Source organism: Phocoena phocoena, chromosome 4 (assembly GCF_963924675.1).
Source record: "Phocoena phocoena chromosome 4, mPhoPho1.1, whole genome shotgun sequence".
Taxonomy (NCBI): Eukaryota; Metazoa; Chordata; class Mammalia; order Artiodactyla; family Phocoenidae; genus Phocoena; species Phocoena phocoena.
This window is the reverse complement of record NC_089222.1, coordinates 62,548,413-62,572,276: the sequence shown is the minus strand read 5'-3', so window position 1 is coordinate 62,572,276 and position 23,864 is coordinate 62,548,413. Positions and strand designations below refer to the sequence as shown.

Sequence of the window (23,864 nt, the reverse complement as noted above, 5' to 3'; positions counted from 1 at the left end):
TTGCTTGTAGTAATCTCTCATGATCTTTTGTATTTCTGCAGTGTCAGTTGTTACTTCTCCTTTTTTATTTCTAATTCTATTGATTTGAGTCTTCTCCCTTTTTTTCTTGATGAGTCTGGCTAATGGTTTATCAATTTTGTTTATCTTCTCAAAGAATCAGGTTTTAGTTTTATTGATCTTTGCTATCGTTTCCTTCTTTTATTTTTCATTTCTTTCTTTGTTTTTGTTTTTTTTTTTTTTTGGCGGTATGCGGGCCTCTCACTGTTGTGGCCTCTCCCGTTGCGGAGCACAGGCTCTGGACGCGTAGGCTCAGCGGCCATGGCTCACGGGCCCAGCCACTCCGCGGCATGTGGGATCTTCCCGGACCGGGGCACAAACCCGGGTCTCCTGCATCGGCAGGTTGACTCTCAACCGCTGTGCCACCAGGGAAGCCCCATTTATTTCTGATCTGATTTTTATTATTTCTTTCCTTCTGCTAACTTTGGGTGTTTTTTGTTCTTTCTCTAATTGCTTTAGGTGCAAGGGTAGGTTGTTTATTCGAGATGTTTCCTGTTTCTTAAGGTAGGATTGTATTGCTGTAAACTTCCCTCTTATAACTGCTTTTGCTGCATCCCATAGATTTTGGGTCGTCGTGTCTCCATTGTCATTTGTTTCTAGGTATTTTTTTATTTCCTCTTTGATTTCTTCAGTGATCACTTCGTTATTACGTAGGGTATTGTTTAGCCTCCATGTGTTTGTATTTTTTACAGATCTTTTCCTGTAATTGATATCTAGTCTCATAGCATTGTGGTCAGAAAAGATACTTGATAAAATTTCAATTTTCTTAAATTTACCAAGGCTTGATTTGTGACCCAAGATATGATCTATCCTGGAGAATGTTCCATGAGCACTTGAGAAGAATGTGTCTTTTGTTGTTTTTGGATGGCATGTCCTATAAATATCAATTAAGTCTACCTTGTTTAATGTATCATTTAAAGCTTGTGTTTCCTTATTTATTTTCATTTTCATTTTGGATGATCTGTCCATTGGTGAAAGTGGGATGTTAAAGTCCCCTTCTATGAATGTGTTACTGTCGATTTCCCCTTTTATGGCTGTTAGTATTTGCCTTATGTATTCAGGTGCTCCTATGTTGTGTGCGTAAATATTTACAATTGTTGTATCTTCTTCTTGGATTCATCCCTTGATCATTATGTAGTGTCCATCTTTGTCTCTTCTAATATTCTTTATTTTAAAGTCTGTTTTGTCTGATATGAGAATTGCTACTCCAGCTTTCTTTTGGTTTCCATTTGCGTGAAATATCTTTTTCCATCCCCTTACTTTCAGTCTGTATGTGTCTCTAGGTCTGAAGTGGGTCTTTTGTAGACAGCAAATATATGGGTCTTGTTTTTGTATCCATTCAGCCAATCTGTGTCTTTTGGAGGGAGCATTTAGTCCATTTACATTTAAGGTAGTTATCGATATGTATGTTCCTATTCCCATTTTCTTAATTGTTTTGGGTTCGTTGTTGTAGGTCTTTTCCTTCTCTTGTGTTTCTTGCCTAAAGAAGATCCTTTAGCAGTTGTTTTAAAGCTGGTTTGGTGGTGCTGAACTCTCTCAGCTTTTGCTTATCTGTGAAGGTTTTAATTTCTCCATCAAATCTGAATGAGATCCTTGCTGAGTAGAGTAATCTTGGTTGCAGGTTTTTCTCTGTCATCACTTTAAATATGTCCTGCCACTCCCTTCTGGCTTGCAGAGTTTCTGCTGAAAGATCAGCTGTTAACCTTATGGGGATTCCCTTGTGTGTTATTTGTCATTTTTCCCTTGCTGCTTGTCATATGTTTTCTTTGTATTTAATTTTTGACAGTTTGATTAATATGTGTCTTGGCTTATTTCTCCTTGGATTTATCCTGTATGGGACTCTCTGTGCTTCCTGGACTTGATTAACTATTTCCTTTCCCATATTAGGGAAGTTTTCAACTATAATCTCTTCAAATATTTTCTCAGTCCCTTTCTTTTTCTCTTCTTCTTCTGGAACCCCTATAATTCGAATGTTGGTGCATTTAATGTTGTCCCAGAGGTCTCTGAGACTGTCCTCAGTTCTTTTCATTCTTTTTTCTTTATTCTGCTCTGCAGTAATTATTTCCACTATTTTATCTTCCAGGTTACTTATCCGTTCTTCTGCCTCAGTTATTCTGCTATTGATCCCATCTAGAGTATTTTTAATTTCATTTATTTTGTTGTTCATCGTTGCTTGTTTCATCTTTAGTTCTTCTAGGTCCTTGTTAAATGTTTCTTGCATTTTGTCTATTCTATTTCCAAGATTTTGGATCATCTTTACTATCATTATTCTGAATTATTTTTCAGGTAGACTGCCTATTTCCTCTTCATTTGTTAGGTCTGGTGGGTTTTTATCTTGCTCCTTCATCTGCTGTGTGTTTTTCTGTCTTCTCATTTTGCTTATCTTACTGTGTTTGGGGTCTCCTTTTTGCAGGCTGCAGGTTCATAGTTTCCGTTGTTTTTGGTGTCTGTCCCCAGTGGCTAAGATTGGTTCAGTGGGTTGTGTAGGCTTCCTGGTGGAGGGGACTAGTTAGTGCCTGAGTTCTGGTGGATGAGGCTCGGTCTTGTCTTTCTGGTGGGCAGGTCCACGTCTGGTGGTGTGTTTTGGGGTGTCTGTGGACTTATTATGATTTTGGGCAGCCTCTTTGCTAATGGGTGGGGTTGTGTTCCTGTCTTGCTACTTTTTTGGCATGGGATGTCCAGCACTGTAGCTTGCTGGTCATTGAGTGAAGCTGGGTGCTGGTGTTGAGATGGAGATCTCTGGGAGATTTTCGCCGTTTGATATTATGTGGAGCTGGGAGGTCTCTTGTGGACCAGTGTCCTGAAGTTGGCTCTCCCACCTCAGAGGCACAGCACTGACTCCTGGCTGCAGCACCAAGATCCTTTCATCCTCACGCCTCAGAATAAAAGGGAGGAAAAGTAGAAAGAAAGAATTGGTCGAAGAAGAAAGAAAGAAAGGAAGGAAGAAAGGAGGTCGGGAGGGAGGGAGGAAGGAAGGAAAAAGAGAAAGAAAGAAGATAAAGTAAAATAAAATAATATAAAATATAAAAAAGCTATTAAAATAAAAAAATATTAAGAAAAAAAACAAAAACAGACGGATAGAACCGTAGGACAAATGGTGGAAGCAAAGCTATACAGACAAAATCTCACGGAGAAGCATACACATACACATTCACAAAAAGAGGAAAAGGGGAAAAAATCATAAATCTTGCTCTCAAAGCCCACCTCCTCAATTTGGGATGATTCGTTGTCTATTCAGGTATTCCACAGATGCGGGGTACATTAGGTTGATTGTTGAGCTTTAATCCGCTGCTCCTGAGGTTGCTGGGAGAGATTTCCCTTTCTCTTTGTTCTCACAGCTCCCAGGGCCTCAGCTTTGGATTTGGCCCCGCTTCTGCGTGTAGGTCGCCGGAGGGCGTCTGCTCTTTGCTCCGACAGGACGGGGTTAAAGGAGCCGCTGATTCGGGGATTCTGGCTCACTCAGGCTGGGGGGAGGGAGGGGCATGGAGTGCGGGACGAGCCTGCGGCGGCAGAGGCCGGCGTGACGTGACGTTGCACCAGCCTGAGGCGCGCCGTGCGTTCTCCTGGGGGAGTTGTCCCTGGATCCCGGGAACCTGGCAGTGGCGGGCTGCACAGGCTCCCCGGAAGGGGGGTGTGGATAGTGACCTGTGCTCGTACACAGGCTTCTTGGTGGCGGCAGCAGCAGCGTTAGCATCTCATGCCCGTCTCTGGGGTCCGTGCTTTAAGCCGTGGCTCGCGCCCGTCTCTGGAGCTCCTTTAAGCAGCGCTCTTAATCCCCTCTTTTGGGAGGTCTGAGGTCTTCTGCCAGCGTTCAGTAGGTGTTCTGTAGGAGTTGTTCCACGTGTAGATGTATTTCTAGTGTATCTATGGGGAGGAAGGAGATCTCCGTGTCTTACTCTTCTGCCATCTTCCTGGAAGCCCCCGCTTGGAGATCTTTTTTAGTGTAGGCATTCACAGCCCTGTTTTTGCTGTATCCTGTAAGTTTTAGTATTGTCTTAGTTAGCTTGATCTGCCAAAACAGAATCCCATACATCAGGTGGCTTAAACAACGGAAATTAATTTTCTCACATTCTGGGGGCTAGAAGTTTAAGATCAACGTGCCAGCATGGTCGGTTTCTGGTGAGAACTTTATTAGCTTGTAGACTGCCACCTTGCTGTGTCTTCATATGGCAGGTAGAGAGAGCAAGAGCAAGCTCTCTGGTATCTGTTATGAGGACACTAATCCCATCATGAAGGCCCTACCTCAGCCTCCTCTAAATCTAATTACCTCCTAAGGCCCCATCCCCAAATACATCCCATTAGGGGTTAAGGCTTCAACATATGAATCTTCGGGGGACACAGTTCAGTTCATAGCAGGTATGTTATATTTTTGTCTTCATTCATCACAAAGTACTTCTGAATTTTCCTTGTGATTTCTTCTTTGACCCATTGGTTATTTAGGAGTGTGTTAATTCCACGTATTTGTGAATTTTACAAATGTATTATTGACTTGTAATTTTATTCCATTGTTGTCAGAACCTACTGTTTATAATTTCAGTTTTGAAATTTTCAGTTTGGAAATTTATTGAGACTTGTTTTGTGGCTGAACATATGGTCTATCCTGGATAATGTTCCACGTGCACTTGAGAAGACTGTATTCTGTTGAGTGGCGTATTCTGTAGATGTCTGTTAGGTCTAGTTTGTTTATAGTATTCAGGTCTCTCCATCTTTGCTGGTAATCTAGTTTTATCCATTATTACAAATGAGGTATTGAAGTCTCCCAGCTATTACTGAGTCATTTATTTTTCCCTTAAGTTCTGTCAATTTTTACTTCATATATTTTGGGTTTCTACTGTTAGAAGCATATATGTTTGTAATTGTTATATTTTCTTCATGGATATCAAGATTTTTTTGACCCTTTTTTCATTATATAATAGCATTCTTTGTCTCTAGTAACAAATAATGTCTTAAAGTCTAGTTTGTCTTCTTCTTGTGGCTTTCTAGATCCCAGAAATATGTTGGAGGTTTTGTAAGCCCCTATGGACATCTCACTCCTCATATTTTCCTTTTAAGATTTTTGTTTAGTCTCTGTTATCCATCACCTCAGGCAGCTGCAGACTTAAACATTTGCCTGTAATTGCTTTTGACAAACGCCCCCTGGGGAAATGAATTTTGTACTTAAGCTCCCAGGCAGGTCAAATACAGACATCCTTGCAACTGGGGTCTTCCAAGAAACTATTATCAGATAGGCCAGATGACGATAATTCTTTGGGAACAAGGCTTTGAAAGAGATTCAGCTCCATTCTGCTATCTCTGGTGGCTGCCAGGGAAAGTGTATTTTCATGGTTAACATATCTGGAAAGGGGGGGGGGGTTGGTGGTGGCACTAGGGCAAGTCAGAATGCCTCAAAGCTCACTGTTCTTATCAAGATATATCCATTTTTCTTTAAAAAAAAATGCTGGGGGCTTCCCTGGTGGTGCAGTGGTTGAGAGTCCACCTGCCGATGCAGGGGACACGGGTTCGTGCCCCAGTCCGGGAGATCCCACATGCCGCGGAGCGGCTGGGCCCGTGAGCCATGGCCGCTGAGCCTGCGCATCCGGAGCCTGTGCTCCGCAACGGGAGGGGCCACAACAGTGAGAGGCCTGCGTACGACAAAGAAAAAAAAATGCTAGTTTGCAGCCAGCCTTTGGCTAGTTACCAGAGTTCTAAAAAAGTAGATTCTAACATTTTTTGCCAATTTTTTCATTGCTTTTATGAAGGACAGAACTTTTGGTGGTCTTTACTCCATTATTCTTGCTGATAGAATCCAGTGCATCACTTTTGGTAAAGGTAGGCACTGAGGCAGCATCGACCTTCCCAAATCAATAGTGCCAAGCTGGTCCAAGACATGATTGAGTCAGGAGGAGGCAAGTAACACTCCTCCTAAATGGAGATACAAACAGAGACCCTAAGCAGTTCTACCTCTCAAAGGAGAAGGAAGGAGGGCAGGGAACCATTTTCTTTGAGCATCTACATACTAGGTGCATCTACTATCTATTTAAGCCTCACTACAACCTTTATGATGTATAGCAAATATTATCCTCATTTTACAAATGAGGAAACTGAAATGAAGGCGGTGAAATGCCACATGCCACAAAGCTTCAAGTGACATACCTAGGATTCAGACCTGAAAAGGCCATTCCCTTTCTACCATATTTTTATTTATTGAGTTGTCTCTGTGTGACCACTACATGTAATCATGCTTTCTCATTTAATCATCACTCAGCTCTTCGAGGTTGATTTTATTACCCTCATTTTACAGAAGAGGAAACTGAGGCTGAGAGATTAGGCCTCTTGCCCAGGTTATAGTGTAAATAGGACAGAGGCAGTCCTGCTGGGCTCCTTCACCCTTACCTTCAGACAATGTGCAGTGCTTCCTCAGTAGGCCTACGATTGTCACACCTCCTGCTCACTCGCCTCTGGGGACCAACCTATGCTGTTCCCCATATAAGGAGCCCTTTGTCTGGTATCTGAAGTCCTAGAGTGACCAAGGTCACTTGGCTACCCATGTCGCTGTCTAGTAGAAAGAGCACTACATTAGGAATTCTGGCTTAACCACTGAATTTGGCTCTCTGAAAACTTGTGCCTCTTAGAGCCTCAGTTTTCTCATCTATAATTGGCCTTCAGAATGGGATAACCAGGGAAGAAAATACCTGCATTTTACTTTCTCTCTTCTTTTGCTAGTGTATTTTATAATGAATTATAGTTGTGCATGTATATAATTTGGGTATATACGTTCAGTTGTTTACTGATGGGTTGCCTAATCGTAGATCACTGGTCTATGAAGTGAGGGGTTTGACTGCAGCGTGTTCCAGTACCAATATTCTGTCAAATTTACCAAAAAGGCCTCTTAGGTTTCAGTTGAAAATTTGGCAATGTTAACTCTTTGGCTACTGTTAACCTTGATATCTTTGGTTATCTTTCCCTTCAAGTCTTTTCCCTGGTTGTAATTTCTTCAGCCAGAGATGCTCTCTACTTCTCTCCAGTGCTGTAGTGCTTGTAGTTTTTGGAATTGAGTGCTGTATGTCACCGGTTTCAGGAAGTGGACTGTGGAACTGGCAGAGTAGTTGCCATTTTTCGGCAGGCAGGATGGGGCCCCATCTTGCTTTCTTTGCAGGGAACCGTAACTGGAGCAAATTGCAAAGCCCTGACTTATCTTTATGACCATGGAAATCTGGGCCAAACTATTCTCAAGTCTTTTTTACCCTGAGATGCCAAACACTATGTACAACAATCTAGACCTAAGAGTCTCTGGGTTAGTAAAGATGTTTAACTCTGCAAAAGAAATAAAGAACCCCAGGCAATACTCATCACTGCTCACTTCTTTTTATGATAAACACCTGAGATCTGTTCTGCAGCTGAGGAGGCCCTGCCCACCTTCCCTGCCCAGGGTTCCAGATTCCTCATTGAAATGTACACACTCTTACTTATCTTGTTTATGATCCCTTTCCCCATTTTAAAAAAAATAAATACTGTTCCTCACACCATCTTGGAAAGAGTTGTAGTTATTTACTAAAGATGGTAAAATAGGGCTTCCCTGGTGGCGCAGTGGTTAAGAATCCACCTGCCAATGCAGGGTCACGGGTTCGAGCCCTGGTCTGGGAAGATCCCACATGCCACAGGGCGACTAAGCCCGTGTGCCACAACTACTGAGCCCGCATGTCACAACTACTGAAGCCGTATGCATAGAGCCCATGGTCCAGAACAAGAGAAGCCACTGCAATAAGAAGCCCGCGCACTGCAACGAAGAGTAGCCCCTGCTCACCGCAACTAGAGAAAGCCAGTGCGCAGCAACGAAGACCCAACACAGTCAAAAATAAAAGAAATTTTTTTAAAAAGAAAGATAAAAAAATTTTTTTTAAAGACAAATGATAAAATAGCTGTCATAATCACAGTCAACAGTCCTCACTAGTAGGGCATCTGATAAAATTGATAGGATCAGTTCAGTTAAATGCAGTAAAACACCATTCAGTGTGCTACGAAGAAAGGAAGGATACTACCAGTTCATTGGACACACTACCAATTGTAAAATGCATCCTGACTTCAGATATTAAAATGGGAAAAAATGTCTTTGGAAAGGAAACTGCCATTTTTCATAGATTCTAACTCTTAAGTGGGAGAGCAAAAACTAGAGAGACTAGGAATACCAGTGGATGGCTGAGAGTCTTACAGAGTGCAGAAATATGGGAGCCAAAGGAAAACTCCCAAGATGTAGCAGCTGGCAGGGACTGTACAGTGAATATCTTCTAAAATAAATTATTTTACCAGAATGTTGCTGGAGTCAGTCCTTATTATCATTGAAGAAGTTGAAAGGGCTAGTTGCCTGTTGCCTAAAGAGACAGGATGAGTGAATACATGTTTAAATTTCTCTAATTCAAGTAGATAAGTGCCTACTATGTGTAAGGAGTTGTGGTACCTAAAATAAATGTATCTTTTTAAAATTTGTAGTTTTTAAGAATAACTTAATTTCTTCCCTAAAATTAACTATTTAGTCACATTTTAGCAGTAAATAAACTTACTCAATTTAGTGGTAGTTGTAACAACATCAGTTCTTGCAGAAAAATAAAACAGTCACCCAACTCCTACATGTAGACATATTTTCAAAAGCAGTTGCAAAAGTCTTCCAGACTATTACTGAATTCTTATCTAATGAGCATTTTTCTCAGACATGTGGATCTTCATCTTCACAGATGACTTTTTTAAAAAAGTTTTTTGGCCGTGCTGAGCAGCATGTGGGATCCTGGGATCCTAGTTCCCTGACCAGGGATTGAACCCGTGCCCCCTGCAGTGGAAGCACAAAGCCTTAACTGCTGGATCACCGGGGAAGTCCCTATATGGATGATCCGTAGGTGTTTCCACAAGCTGTCCAGAAGTTAAAGAAGCATACCATTCCCTGTGGAAAAAGCAGCGATGTTCTGTAGCTTTTTGACTCTTGGCCAAAGAACCTAATTCTGTACATTACTTCTGTATTTGCCTTGGCCATTTTCAAGCAATAATTATAGATCTGATTATTTATTGAGAAGAGTGAACTGTTCTGAAGGAGTAAAATATGGATCTGAGTGAAGGAAGTTAGCTCCTAGAGCATTTTCCAGGAATTTTCTGACTTACCAACCTGTGACAGTTTTGATACTCAGAAACATTGATTTCACTTACTTTTCTTAGCTTACTTCCCCCCAGCCCCCCCAAGTATATAATACTCTTAAATAATGTGGTAGAAAATCTTATTTGGGTGGACTTCTTTTTTTTTTTAAGATTTTTTTTTTTTTTTTTTTGATGTGGACCACTTTTAAAGTCTTTATTGAACTTGCTACAACACTGCCTCTGTTTTATGTTTTTTGGTGTTTTGGCTGCAAGGCATGCGGCATCCCAGCTCCCTGACCAGGGATTGAACTCGCACCCCCCTGCATTGGAAGGCGAAGTCTCAACCACTGGACTGCCAGGGAAGTCCCTCGGGTGGACTTTTTTTTTTTTTTTTTTTTTTTTTTGAGGTATGCAGGCCTCTCACTATTGTGGCCTCCTGTTGCGGAGCACAGGCTCTGGACGCGCAGGCTTAGCGGCCATGGCTCACGGGCCCAGCCGCTCTGCAGCATGTGGGATCCTTCCGGAGCGGGGCACGAACCTGTGTCCCCTGTATCGGCAGGCAGACTCTCAACCACTGCGCCACCAGGGAAGCCCCCTTGGGTGGACTTTTGATCAGACTTTCTTTGCTTTTATTTTTAACTTCCCTAAATTATAAATGTTTATTTTGTAGGTATCATAGCTGCAAATGTTTTTGTATTTTGTTTGTGGAGAGTACCTTCTCTACAGCGGACGATGATCAGATATTTCACATCCAGTCCAGCCTCAAGTAAGTCTAACTTGTGTGATTTTATTTTGAGGTGGAGGTAAAATGGAAGAAATATGCTTTATGGTAATTGAAGTGCTATAAAAAAGATGATTTACTTGTCAATAATTGTAAGCAAAATCTGGAGGATAGGCTGTAAACTCTTGGAGGACAGGAACCTCATTTCTCTTACAGCTGTGTCGAGGCACCTAAAATGTACTTTGCACATAGTAGATAATCTAAATATTTTTTAGTGATTTAAGATCTGTGATCACTACAAGTTTACTCTTTGAAGAGACTATTATATACAATTTTATTTCTGTAATTGAAATAATTTACAAATTCTTTTTTCTAACTAACTTTTTCTATAGGACAAGTTGCTTTCATTGACCTGAGAATCTTTATTGGTTGCTTACTAAGTAGAAAATCTCTGAGATTTAAGATAGCATTTTTCAAGTGGTAAAAAGCTGTCTTAAACCATCTTATCCAATCTTTTAACTAGCTCTGGTTTGTTTCTCATGTTTGTGTCATAATAATAATGAAAAAATCTAAAATGGATCATTTTTACTGGCTGTGTGTTCCACAATTACAAGACTTTTTCTTTCTCTTGTAGAGGTCCTTTGTTCTCCAATGTTGCTGTCAACGTTCAGTCATTTCTCCTTGTTTCACATGGCAGCAAATATGTACGTCTTGTGGAGCTTCTCCTCCAGCATAGTGAACATTCTCGGTCAAGAGCAGTTCATGGCAGTGTACTTATCTGCAGGTAACAAGCTTTCATCTCAGGCCCTTTCAGAGTATAAGTGTTCTCCCCTATCTGGAGAAGGGACAAAGGGAATGATTATAGCCATATTCTATATACCGTAAGTGCTCAGTACATATTCGTTTCTCAGATTGTATATAGAGAAGGATACAAACTGGTGTAGTGTTTAAACATGTCATTTTTATCTCCCTAGGCCTTGGTTTCTTCAGCTCAGGTCCACCATTTTATAGATTAGTGGTTCCCAGACTTCTGGGCTGCCTCAATCATCTGGATCTGTGTTAAATAACCTTAACGCTCATTTCCCAAGTGTGTTCAGTTTTCAGAAAACTTTCGATTAGCTATCCAATAAGATTGTCAAGAATTAGTTCATTCTTTGTTGCAAGCATATATTAGCATGGAACCACTCAAGTCATCCTGGAGGTAGCATCATTTCCTTATTTCACTAGTAAATGATAGTGCAGGATTCCAGGTTCCTAGATGCTGCTAAATTGGCAGTTAGTTGATTATATTTTACTTATCTCAAAAAAATTTTGTTTTACTTTGTTTGCAAAATGTACTTAATTCAAACCATAAAGGGTAAAAATTTATTCCTAAAATCCCTTCATTTAAAAACAGTATAGCTGGCAGATATATGTAGTGAAAAGACACTGAGCTTGGAGATGGAAGACCTAGGTTCAGATCCTGTTTCTGCTTACCAGCTGTGTGATGTTGCAGAAAAGACTATATATACTCTCTGAGGATAAAACTGCTTACTCTCATGACATGGGGTTGTAGAAGGGATAAAATAAAAGCACCTACCACAAGGCCCAGAGTGGGTACTTAATCAGTGTTAATTAAATACTCACATGCATCTAGTCCTCAAAACAGAAGCTGAGCAGTATCTTTTGGCCTAATAAGTTAAGTGTGTAGTTCTTTCCCCTAGCACTAATGTTGTTGTAGGTACAAAGGGTCTGTTTCAAGTGCCATTAATTCCTGCTCTATAGAAAGTTGCTTTTTAAAGTTAGCCATACTCAGTTCAGATGACATTGGTACCAAAGGGACCTGTAAAGGATCATCTAGTCTAGGTCTGCAACACATTCATTTGGCAAGCTGGGTAAAATATAGACTCCCTGGTCCCACTCCAGAGGTTCTGATTTAGTGTTTAGAGTGCAGTCCAGAGAATTCCCAGACAGTTGGTGAGCTTGGGAACTAGTCTTTCTTCATACAGTGTAGTTGAGGAAAATGATAACTACAAGGTAAAGTGAATGACCCTCTCTTACTCAGTAAGTGGTACAGTGGGTCAGACTTTGCTTTCCCTGTAATATATCTGAAGCGACAGGCAGGATAAGTATTTATGCCTGCACCTTGTAGTGACCTGGGTAGAAACCCAGCATTGTTAGTCTCTGTGGGGTGGAGGTCAGAAATGGAAGCCATTTTTATACCTCACTAAAATTACTGAAATGTGATTTATTTCTTAGGTGTTATTTCCAATTTTGTTAGTTATGTGTGTAAAGTTGCCACAGGAAGATATGGACCATCACTTGGTGCAGTAAGTATTTCTAACTAAAATTTTTCGCTTCATTTTGAAATAATTTTAGAATTACAAGAAAGTTGCAAAATTAGTACAAAGAGTTCCTATATACCCTTAACCCTGCTATTAACTACAGAACCACAGTACAACTGTCAATGCCAAAATATTAATATTTAAACAATACTATTAACTAATCGACATCTAATTTAGAATTTATACATTTGTAAAGCCTTATAAATTTCAGGTTATAGCTTTTAACCATTGGTCATTTATATATACTTAACTGGCACAGCGTGTATATCATGAGGAGTACTCAAAATAGTGGGTATGCAATCCCCATAAACTGGAGAGCCTAATCTAGCACTGGAAAATTCTAAGTAATTAGAGATTTGAATCTGATACTGTGTCCTCCTCTTTAGTCAATATTTGAGTGCTATGCAGATTAGACTACTAGGCACTGTACTTCCTAGAGGCTGAGGATACATCCAGTGAGCAAGATGTCAAAATTCCTGCCCTCAGTTATTTCTGGATGATTTTAAAAGATTACAATTGTGTTTTCTTTTGAGTTTAATGACAGATTTCTAGGCACATGGAAATCTTTACATAATATTTCTTTAAAAACTACACATTCAATTTGTGCATAGTTACATACACTTAAATGTATTCAATGCACTTAAATGTATTCAAATAGAGAATTTCACATTTAAAGAAACTGTAAGAAGGTTCAGTTTTGGGAAAGAATCCTTATGTAAAATAACCATTCCATAATTTGTGTGTTCCTCAGATTTGTGTCTACTTAATTTTCCCAATGAGGCCTGTATCTTGTCCTATGACCTTTATGCTTTCTTAACTTAACCCCGCCCCCCCCTTTTTTTCTTCGTGGAATGTTTGTTTTCTATATAAAATTTGATGTCAATATAATTTATATATCTCAAATTCTACCTCATTTGCCAACTAAGCACCTGTTTTGTGAAGGCAGTGAAGACCACTAGGATGACTCAGAAATGGTCTCTGACTTTCAAGTTTAGTTGGGGAGAAAACATTATACACATCTAATGTACACTGAAAGGGCTCAGTAGTCTCTAGAGGACATTGGGGGTTCTGAGGGTGGGAAGACTTTTCTCATTACTTCGGAGGATCTGGGAAGGCATTTTGATGTGCCCTCAGACAAGTGGTATTCCCATTTTACAGAGAGGAAGCTGAAGTTCATGAATAGAGTGTGGCGGCATGGCATTTGGAATTAGACTGAGTTTGAATCCCAGCTCTGCCACTTACTCATGATTTCCAGGACTTATTACTTAACCTCTCTGAACCTGCTTCCCCATATAAAATGGGGGTAACATACCTATTTCTCATTTGCAATGCAGATGTGTTTAGAGTGCTTAGCATAGTAAGGAACATGTAGTAAGAAAGGTGGAAATGGTGGTTTCTATTCAGTCATCAAAATCCTATAGAGCCACGGCAGGATAAAATTATTAGCCCCAAATACTTTCATTCATTCTTGGTTAAAATGAAGGAAAACTAAATCACCAGGTATGTGGTATTTTTAGTGAGAAATCTGGAGAAAAAAATACTGTTGACAAAATTGTGATAGAAAATATAAAGTATTGGTCTTATTGCCTTTGAAAGATGAAGATTGTTAAAGAATATTTGTCAATTAACAGTGGCACAAAGGAGCAAGAATACTGACTAGATTTTGGTAAGGGTTTTGTATAGTTAGAGCTCTGCATATTCTGAATCTCATTTAAAAATGGAACTTCTAGTTATTGGTTATTATTATATTCATTCCCTGTGTTATACAGTATGACCTTGTTGTTTATCCTATATATAATAGTTTGCCTCTGCTAATCCCCAAACTCCCATTCCTTCCCTCCCCTACCCTGCCTTCCCCTTGGCAACCACAAGTCTGTTCTCTGTATCTGTAAGTCTGTTTTTGTTTCATAGATATGTTGATCTGTATCATATTTTAGATTCCATATATAAGTTATATCATATGATATTTGTCTTTCTCCTTCTTAGTATGATAATTGCTAGGTCCATCCATGTTGCTGCAAATGGCATTATTTCATTCTTTTTGATTTCTGAGTAATATTCCAGTGTGTGTGTGTGTGTGTGTGTGTGTGTGTGTGTGTGTATGTGTATGTATACACACCACCTTTTTATCCATTCACCTGTCGATGGACATTTAGGTTGTTTCCATGTCTTGACTGTTGTAAATAGTGCTGTTATGAACATAGTGGTGCATGTACCTTTTCGAATTAGTTTTGTCTGGGTGTGTGCCAAAGAGTGGGATTGCTGGATCATATGGCAACTCTATTTTTAGTTTTTTGAGGAACCTCCATACTGTTTTCCATAGTGACTTGCACCAATCTACATTCTCACCAACAGTATAAGAAGATTCCCTTTTCTCCACACCCTCTCCAGCATTTGTTATTTGTAGACTTTTTAATGTTGGCCTTTATGACCGGTGTGAGGTGGTACCTCATTGTAGTTTTTATTTGCATTTCTCTAATAATTAGTAATGTTGAGCATCTTTTCATGTGTCTATTGGCCATTTGTATTTCTCCTTTGAAGAAAAGTCTATTTAGGTCTTCTGCCCATTTTTCAATTGGGTTTTTTTTTTTGTTATTGAATTGTATGAGCTGTTTGTATATTTTGGAAATTAAGCCCTCGTCGGTCGCATCATTTGCAAATATTTTCTCCCATTCCTTAGGTTGTCTTTTCATTTTGTTTATGGTTTCCTTTGCTGTGCAGAAGCTTGTAAGTTTGATTAGGTCCCATTTGTTTATTTTTGTTTTTATTTTTGTTGCCTTGGGAGCCTGACCTAAGAAAACATTGGTACGATTTATGTTAGAGAATGTTTTGCCTATGATCTCTTCTGGGAGTTTTATAGTATAATATCTTTTGTTTAAGTCTTTTGAGTCATTTTGAGTTTATTTCTGTGCATGGTGTGAGGGTGTGTTCTAACTTTATTGATTTACGTGCAGCTGTCCAACTTGCCCAGCACCACTTGCTGAAGAGACTGTCCTTTTCCCATGTTATATTCTTGCCTCCTTTGTTGAAGATTGACTGTAGATGTATGGGGTTTTTTCTGGGCTTCCTGTTTTGTTCCATTGAGCTGTATGTCTCTTTTTGTGCCAGTACTACACTGTTTTGATTTCTGTAGCTTTGTAGTACTGTCTGAAGTCTGGGAGGGTTATGCCTCCTGCTTTGTTCTTTTTCATCAGGATTGCTTTGGCAATTCTGGGTCTTTTATGGTTGTATGTAAATTTTAGGATGATTTGTTCTAGTTCTGTGAAAAGTGTCATGGGTAATTTGATAGAGATCAAATTAAATCTGTAGATTGTTTTGGGTAGTATTGCCATTTTAACAGTATTAATTCTTCCAATCCAAGAACATGGGATATCTTTCCATTTCTTTGAATCATCTTTAATTTCCTCTCTTAATGTTTTGTAGTTCTCAGTATATAAGTCTTTCACCTCCTTGGTGAGGTTTATTCCTAAGTCCTTTATTTATTTTTTTATGCAATTTTAAAAGGGATTGTTTGTTTCCCTTTCTGATATTTCATTGTTATTGTAAAGAAATGCAACCGATTTCTGTATGTTAATCTTGTGTCCTGCTACATTGCTGAATTCGTTTATCAGTTCTAGTAGTTTTTGTGTGGAGTCTTTAGGGTTTTCTATATATAGTATGTCATCTACATATAATGACAGTTTTACCTCTTCCCTGCCAATTTGAATACCTTTTATTTCTTGTATGATTGCTGAGGCTAGGACTTCCAATACTATGTTGAAGAGAAGTGGTGAGAGTCGGCATCCTTGTCTTGTTCCAGATTTTAGCAGGAATGCTTTCAGCTTTTCACCATTGAGTATTATATTGGCTGTGGGTTTGTCATAAATACCTTTTATTATGTTGAGATATGTTCCCTCTGTACTCATTTTTGTAAGGTTTTTTTTTTTTTATCACAAATGGGTGTTTAATTTTATCAAATGCTTTTTCTGCATCTATTGAGATGATCATGTGGTTTTTGTCCTTCCTTTTTTTGTGGTGGTGTATCACATTGGTTAATTTGCGTATGTTAAACCATCCTTGACCCTAGGATGAATCCAGTTTGGTCATGGTGTATGACCTTTTTTATGTGTTGTTGGATTCGGTTTGCTAATATTTTGTTGAGAATTTTTGTGTCTGTATTCATCAAAGATATTGGCCTGTAATTTTCTTTTTTGGTAGTGTCTTTGTCTGGTTTTGGTATCAGGGTGGCTTTATAGCATGTCTTTGGGAGTGTTCTTTCCTCTTAAGTCTTTTGGAAGAGTTTGAGAGGGAGCAGTACAAGTTCTTCTTTGTATGTTTAGTAGAATTACCCAGTGAAGCCATCTGGTCCTGGACTTCTCTCTGCAGGGAGTTTTCTTAGTTACAGATTCTATTTCATGTCTAGTGATCTGTTCAAGTTATCTATTTTTTCTTGATTCAGGTTAGGTGGGCTGTATGTTTCTAAAAAGTCCATTTCTTCTGGATTGTCAAGTTTGTTGGCATCTAATCGTTCATAGTATTCTCTTATGGTTTTTTGTATTTCTGTGGTATCAGTTGTGATTTCTCCTCTTTCATATTTTGTTTATTTAGGTCTTCTTTCCTTTCTTCTTGGTGAACCTGGCCAGAGGTTTGTCAATTGTTTACCCTTTAAAAGAACCAGCTCTTGATTTTATTGGGTTTTGTCCTATTGTTTTTTTTAATCTTTGTTTTATTTATTTCCTCTCTGATCTTTAATGTCTCCTTCCTTCTGCTGACTAGGTTTTTGTTCTTTTTCTAATTCTTTTAAGTGATGGGTTAGATTTGAGATTATTTGAGATTTTTCTTATATCTTAAGGCCTGGGGACTTCCCTGGTGGTGCAGTGGTTGAGAGTCCGCCTGCCGATGCAGGGGACACGGGTTCGTGCCCTGGTCCGGGAAGATCCCACATGCTGCGGAGTGGCTGGGCCCGTGAGCCATGGCCACTGAGCCTGTGTCCCCGGAGCCTGTGCTCCGCAACAGGAGAGGCCACAACAGTGAGAGGCCCGTGTACCGCAAAAAAAAAAAAAAGAAGGCCTGTATTGCTATGAACTTCCCTCTAAGGACTGCTTTTACTGCATCCCATAGATTTTGTATGGTTATGTTTGTAGATAGTTTATCATAGGCTGAATTTGCTCACCAGTGTTATGATAACCTGCTTGCTGTAACTTCATTGATTTAACTCATCACTGGTCTAACTTGTACATAAACTGAATTCTTGTGCTTAGGAAAGTATCTTCAGTCTCTTTCTTACAAGGTTGCAAGTGAAATAAAATGATTACTAGTGCAGATTCATTTGGAATTCCATTTTGATTTATCTATAGTGTTCTGGAGTGTTTCTCTTTGTATAACTTTTTAGTGGCTGCTCTGGGTACTACAATCTATATATCACTTACCACAGCCTACTGGTGGTATCATTTTACCAGTTTGAGTGAAGTGAGCCTTACCTTGCTTTTTGTCCACATACCTTCCCCAAATTATAATCATCTTAAATATTTCCTCTACATACATTTAGAATATCACTGTTGTAATTTTTGCTTCAGCCATTAAACATAAGTTAGAAAATTCCAAGAGAGAAGGACAGTCTATTGTATTTACACTCAATTTTTACTTTTTCCATTGTTCTTTCTTTCTGATGTTCCAAGATTTCCTCCTTATATCATTTCATTGTTTAGAAAATAGCCATTCCTTTAGCCACTAGCCAGTTAGGTGTGCTGGTGACAGATTCTCAAATTTTTTTTCTTTTTTCATTTTTTTTCTACCCTTCATTTCTGAAGGATATTCTTATTGGATATAAAATTCCAGGCTGACAGTTCTTTCAGCAGTTGAAAAATGTGCCACTTCTTTTGGCCTCCGTAGTCTCTGAAGAGAAATTCTTTGTTGTTCAAATAGCTTTTCCCCTATAGGTAAGGTGTCATTTCTCTTACTACTTTCGAGACTTTTTCCATTGTCTTTAGTTTCAGAAGTTTGACTATATGTCTTGTCATGGATATCTGTGTTTATCTTGTTTGTGGTTCACTCGGTTTCTTGAATCTATAGGTTTATGTCTTTTGGGAAATGTTCAGCCATTTCTTCAGATACTTTTTCAGCCTCACCCTTTTTCTTTTCTCCTTCTGGGACTCTGATGACATGATGTTAGATAGTTTGTTATTTCATGGGTCCCTGAAACTCCATTAACTTTTTTTAAAGTCTGTTTTTTCTCTGTTGTTCAGATTGGGTAATTGCTATTCTGTCTAAAGGTAACTGATTATTTTCTGTCCTTTCCATTTTGCTTGAGCCATTCAGTATTTTTATTTAGGTTATTGTATTTTTCATTCTAAAGTTTACATTGTTCTTGATATCTCCTATTTCTTTGAGCCTTCCTATTTCTTTGCTGTTTTTTACTTGTTTCAAGCATGTTTGTAATTGCTTGTTGAACCACTTTTATGAAGGCTGTTTTAAAATGCTTGTTAGATAATTCTAACATCTGTGTGTCATCTTGATGTTGGTATCTATTAATTGTCTTTTCTCATTCAAGTTGAGATTTTTCTGGTTCTTGGTATGATGAGTGATTTTTATTTTATTTATTTATTTGGCCACACCTCACAGCTTGCAGGATCTTAGTTCCCTGACTAGGGATCGAACCTCGGCCATGACATTGAAAGTTCTGAGTCCTAACCGCTGGACTACCAGGGAATTCCCTGACGAGTGATTTTTAAATGAAACCTGGACATTTTGGATATTATGTTATGAGACTTTAATCTTAATTAAATCTACTGTTTAGCAGGCTGCCTCTGACAGTGCTGTGATTGCTACTGCCAGGTGAGTGAGGCAGTCCAGGTTCCCCAAGTCTCCTTTGACACTGCGGGGGAAGAGCTCTTGTTGCTGCAGGGCGGGGAGTTTGGGCTCCCCAGGAGACCTCTACTGTAACAGCCCTGGCTAGGAGGAGGAAGAGTGCCTTATTACTGCTGCCTTTGTGACCCCCACTGACACCACCCTGTCAGGGACAGTGGGACACCTCATTACAGTCTATAAGGCTGGAAGTCCAGGCTCTCCACTCAGCTTTTGCTGATGGAGATGGGGCCACAGTTGTTTCTGTGGTGTTTGGCTGGAGTAAAGTGGTTATTGTCTAAAAGTTTGTGTCTTGCTAGGCTATGCTTTCTTAGTCCTTTGGCTAGAGAGAGCATTTTTTGGTACAGGCCTATTTTGTCTGAGTTCATTGGTGTTTCCAGGTTGTGAGCTTCTCCAGAGCCCAGTCTGAGCAGCGTGAGGCCAAAAGAAAACCCAGGGAACTCACCACTGTGTCATTCCTTGGGTCCTAAGGTTCCTAGCTGGGCTGCTTTCCTTTCTCAGTCTTTTAGAGTCATCTTATATTTGTTTTACATATAATGCCCAGGGTGTTTAGCTGTATGTAGCTTGTAGAAGCAGAAGGCCTCTTAGAGCAAATTCATTTAAAGTTCATAGTGTAAAAAAAAATTTTTTATATGATACAGAAGGTTATATATTAATAAAGCAAAGTACTTAATGAAAATTGTTTACTTATGAAATAAATATATGTGCATTTTGATTACAAGTTCATAACCAGTGTACATAAATTATTAGTGGAGAATAAAAGATCTTTACCTCTAATCAAAGAAGCAGACCTCTAGGGTCTACATGGGTTTGGGTTCATGAGTCCCTGAAATTATATCTAAAATATGTATGAATTTTTCTGAGGAGGAAGGGTTCATTTTTATTATATTCTTAAAAGCCTCCTACTAGGAAAGGTGAAAATAATCATGGGGTATGCCAAACATTTGTCTAAAAAGCAAGTTGCAACTTATTTAGACACATAAGTATATTTAAATCTATGTAGATATAGGTCACTTTGAGAAAACTTTAGAAGGATAATGGAACTGCCTCCTATCTTTAAAATAATATGATAAGTACAATAAATTATAGTCAAACAGAAACTGACTTTATATACACTACCAAATGTAAAATAGGTAGCTAGTGGGAAGGAGCTGCATAGCACAGGGAGATCAGCTCAGTGCTTTGTGTCCACCTAGAGGGGTGGGAAAGGGAGGGTGGGAGGGAGACGCAAGAGGGAGGAGATATGGGGATGTATGTATATGTATAGCGGATTCACTTTGTTATACAGCAGAAACTAACACACCATTGTAAAGCAATTATACTCCAATAAAGATGTTAAAAAAAAATAAAAATAAAGTCAGAGGAAAAATGAAATTAAAATAAATAAAATTTAATAACAAAACTGACTTTACATAGAAATGCACAGCTAATGAGAATTTTCTTTAATATTTAAATTTCTGTAATGAGTGCTTTAGATGGAGATAATAATCTATTTACTATATGATCTGGCCATTTCACTCCTAGGTGTTTACCCAAGAGAAATGAAAGAACACAAAGCGTTGTACACAAATGTTCACAGCTTTTTTTGTAACAGCCAAAACTAGAAAAAACTCAAATGTCCGTCAGGTGAATGAATATACATATTATGGTATAACCATACAATGGAATATTATTCACCCGTGTAAGGGAATAAATTATTGATACAACCACATGGGTGAATTACAAAATAACTCTACAGAGTAAAGGAAGCCAGACAACAACAAAAAGGAGTATATGCTGTATGATTCCATTAATATAAAACTCAAAGTGAATCTATCTTAACAGAAAGTAGAGAAGTTGTAGCCTAGGAATGGGAGAGGAGCAGGAGGGACGCACTGCAGAGGAGCACCAGGGAACTTTTGGGGATGATGAACTTTTGGGCCACACTCATAATCTTGAGTGTGGCCATGGTTTCATAGGTATTAATGTGTCAAAACTTAATTATAAACTTTAAACATGTGCAGTTTTTTGTGTGTCACTTATACTTCAGTAAACCCAACTTGCTTTTATTTTTTATGTTTAAAGATCTGGGAGTCCTTTGTACTATTCCTGCAAACTTTTCTGTAAGATTTAAATTATTTCAAAATAGGATGTTAAAAAAACACCTAAGAGAAAAATTTCTAAAAGATACACCTATAATTGACTCTGATTGTCCCTATAATTAAAAGGAAGGGTCCCTACTTTTTTATATTAAACAGGCTATTTCTGGAAAATAGCATCTACCTCTCTTAATAGCCAGCTGTTTAAGGTCTTCTGTTTGAAGAGTTGCTTCAGAATAAAGGATTATCTTACATTTTCGGAATTACTAAAACTTTTAAGAGTTATGAGTCCCAGGCATCCCCGAAGTCCGCAGCCCTTTAATATATAGTTGCCAGTCAGCCTAAACAGGGAAACCAGCTCATGCTGCGTTCCTAGGAATGGGTTGGGGAAGCTACACGGTGGAAGGACAGCATTAATATTCCTCAGAAGGAGAACCTAAGACATGAGTTCAGGCAAGTGGACAAAGACAACCCAGGGCTTAGGCTAAAAAATGAAAGAACAAGGAAACAAAGTCAACTACATATTAAAAGGGATAGGCTGGGTGTTGGAGATACATGTTAATTTTGCAGTGGAGGTCAGGAGTCAGAATTCTGTATTCTCTACTTAAGATCAACCGTCTGCTATTGTATATTTACCAAACTGGCTCCTATGTAAGTCTGCAATAGTAACACACGAGGTTCTTCAGAAATCCTGACTTCCCTTCACAGGGCTGTCGCTGCCTTGTGAAGACACACAGACATGCACACACAGCTTCCGTAATTTGTTCACTCTTTCACTGGTTCCCCGCTCCACATCCTTAATGTATCACAGCAGCTTTCAAGGAAGGATATCAGCACTACCTCAGAAGATGGGATTCCCCACAAAACTTGCTGGGTCATGGTTCCTCTAGGGTGCAACATGTTATTACTGGCCAAATTTATATTTGTTCTGAAAGATTTGTTTTGGCTAGAACTTCAACATCTGCCACTATAATCTACCAGCATATACTGTATTTAAGCAGAGTGGATGTCAGTGTCACTGAGAATTTGAAAGTTAAAGAGTAACCCTTCACCTTTCAGGCTTTAAGATGTGCAACTTGAGTATCCTAGATTTTTAAATAAAACCTAAAAAGTCAACTCAACAAAACCGAGAAGAAATCAAGTTGAGACCTTATTTTCTGAGAGAAAAAAACCAATAAAATTATACTTTTCCCCCAAATGAAACAAATATAATTTGGTTAGCTGAATTGAAAGAAGAGCACTAAAATCCTGTACCCTCTAAATTGCTTCTCCGTAGATGATTATATTCTTCATCTAAAGTCCTCATTACAGAAACTTAAATATTAAAGAAATTAGCTGTGCATTATTAGCTGTGCATTTCTATGTAAAGCCAGTTTCTTTGTGACTATAACTTCTTGTACTTATTATACATTAAACATATTTATGTGTCTGAATAAATTGCAACTTGCTTTTTTATTTTTTTAAATGACATTTTATTTTATTTATTTATTTTTTGGTCGCACCGTGTGGCTTGTGGGATCTTAGTTCCTCAGCCAGGGATTGAACCTGGGTCCCTGGCAGTGGAAGTGCAGAGTCCTAACCACTGGACCACCAGGGAATTCCCACAACTTGCTTTTTAGACAGATGTTTAGCCTACCCCATGCAGAGATTCTTTATTTTCACCTTTTTTAGTCAGAGGCTTTTAATGAAAATGGACCCCTTTTTTAAAAAAAGGCTGTGGAAATGGTCCAGCTTTTAGGAGACCAAGGAGACATGGCAACTAAATGCAATACGTGGGGAAAAACAGCTGCAAGGGCATTAGTGGAACAGTTGATAAAACTGGAATATGTTTATAGATTAAATGAAAGTATAATATATCAGTATAAAATTTCTTGAAATTGAGAACTGTATTGTAGGATATATAAAGATATTCAAGTTCTTAGGGAATATACACTGAAGTATTTAGGGGTAAAAGGGTATGATATATGCAGCCTCCGCTCAAATGGTTCAGGAAAAAAAGTATGGATATAAAGAAAAAATGATAAGTGAAATGTGGCAGAATGTTAAAAATTGGTGAATCTGGTTCAGGAGTATTTTGGAGTTTTTTTCAAAGTGAAACAGACCTAAATGTAAAACCTAAAATAAAAACTTACAGAAGAAAACAGGAAAAAACTCTTTGTGACCTTATTTTAGGCAAAGATTTCATAGTTGAGAGACCAAAAAGCACAAATTAATAAATCAGACTTCATGTAAGTTAAAAACTTATACTCTTCCAAAGACACTGTTAAAAGGCAAGATACACGCTAAAAGAAAATATTTGCATGTCAGAAGTCTGGTATAGGACTTGTGTCTAGACTATATAAAGAAAAATTCAAGAAAAATGGGCAAAAGGTTTGAACAGACACTTCAAAGAAGATGTATGGATAGCAACTAAGCACATGAAAAGATGAACATCATTAGTTGTTAGGAAAATGAAAATAAAAACCACACTGAGATATCACTATAAACCTATATTACAGATTTAAAAGACTGACCATACCAAGTGTTGGTGAGGATGTGGAGGAACTGGAAATCTCATACACTGCTGGTAGGAAAGTAAAACACTAAAACCACTTTGGAAAACAGTTTGGCAGTTGCTGTGCTTCCCCATCATAACTGATTATATTTTGTTGTTTTTACTCATTTATGTCTTTCATGCCAGTCTGTAAGCTCCATTAAGGCAGGGACTGTCAATTTTATTCCCCTTTGTATCCCCATCATCGA

At 38.6% G+C, this 23,864-nt stretch overlaps 1 protein-coding gene across 4 annotated transcripts in view; it reads left to right on the top strand.

The window, feature by feature from the left end:
- Positions 1 to 23,864, top strand: part of PARL (presenilin associated rhomboid like) — a 64,691-nt gene that overhangs the window by 35,480 nt on the left and 5,347 nt on the right. For 2 of the 4 annotated variants that reach the window (XM_065876267.1, XM_065876268.1), the window contains exons 5-7: positions 9,827 to 9,922; positions 10,512 to 10,661; positions 12,116 to 12,186. In XM_065876267.1, the coding sequence (XP_065732339.1) occupies positions 9,827 to 9,922; positions 10,512 to 10,661; positions 12,116 to 12,186 (317 nt within the window). The remainder of the gene's footprint in view (positions 1 to 9,826; positions 9,923 to 10,511; positions 10,662 to 12,115; positions 12,187 to 23,864) is intronic. The other 2 variants (XM_065876271.1, XM_065876269.1) reach the window with 1 other exon arrangement.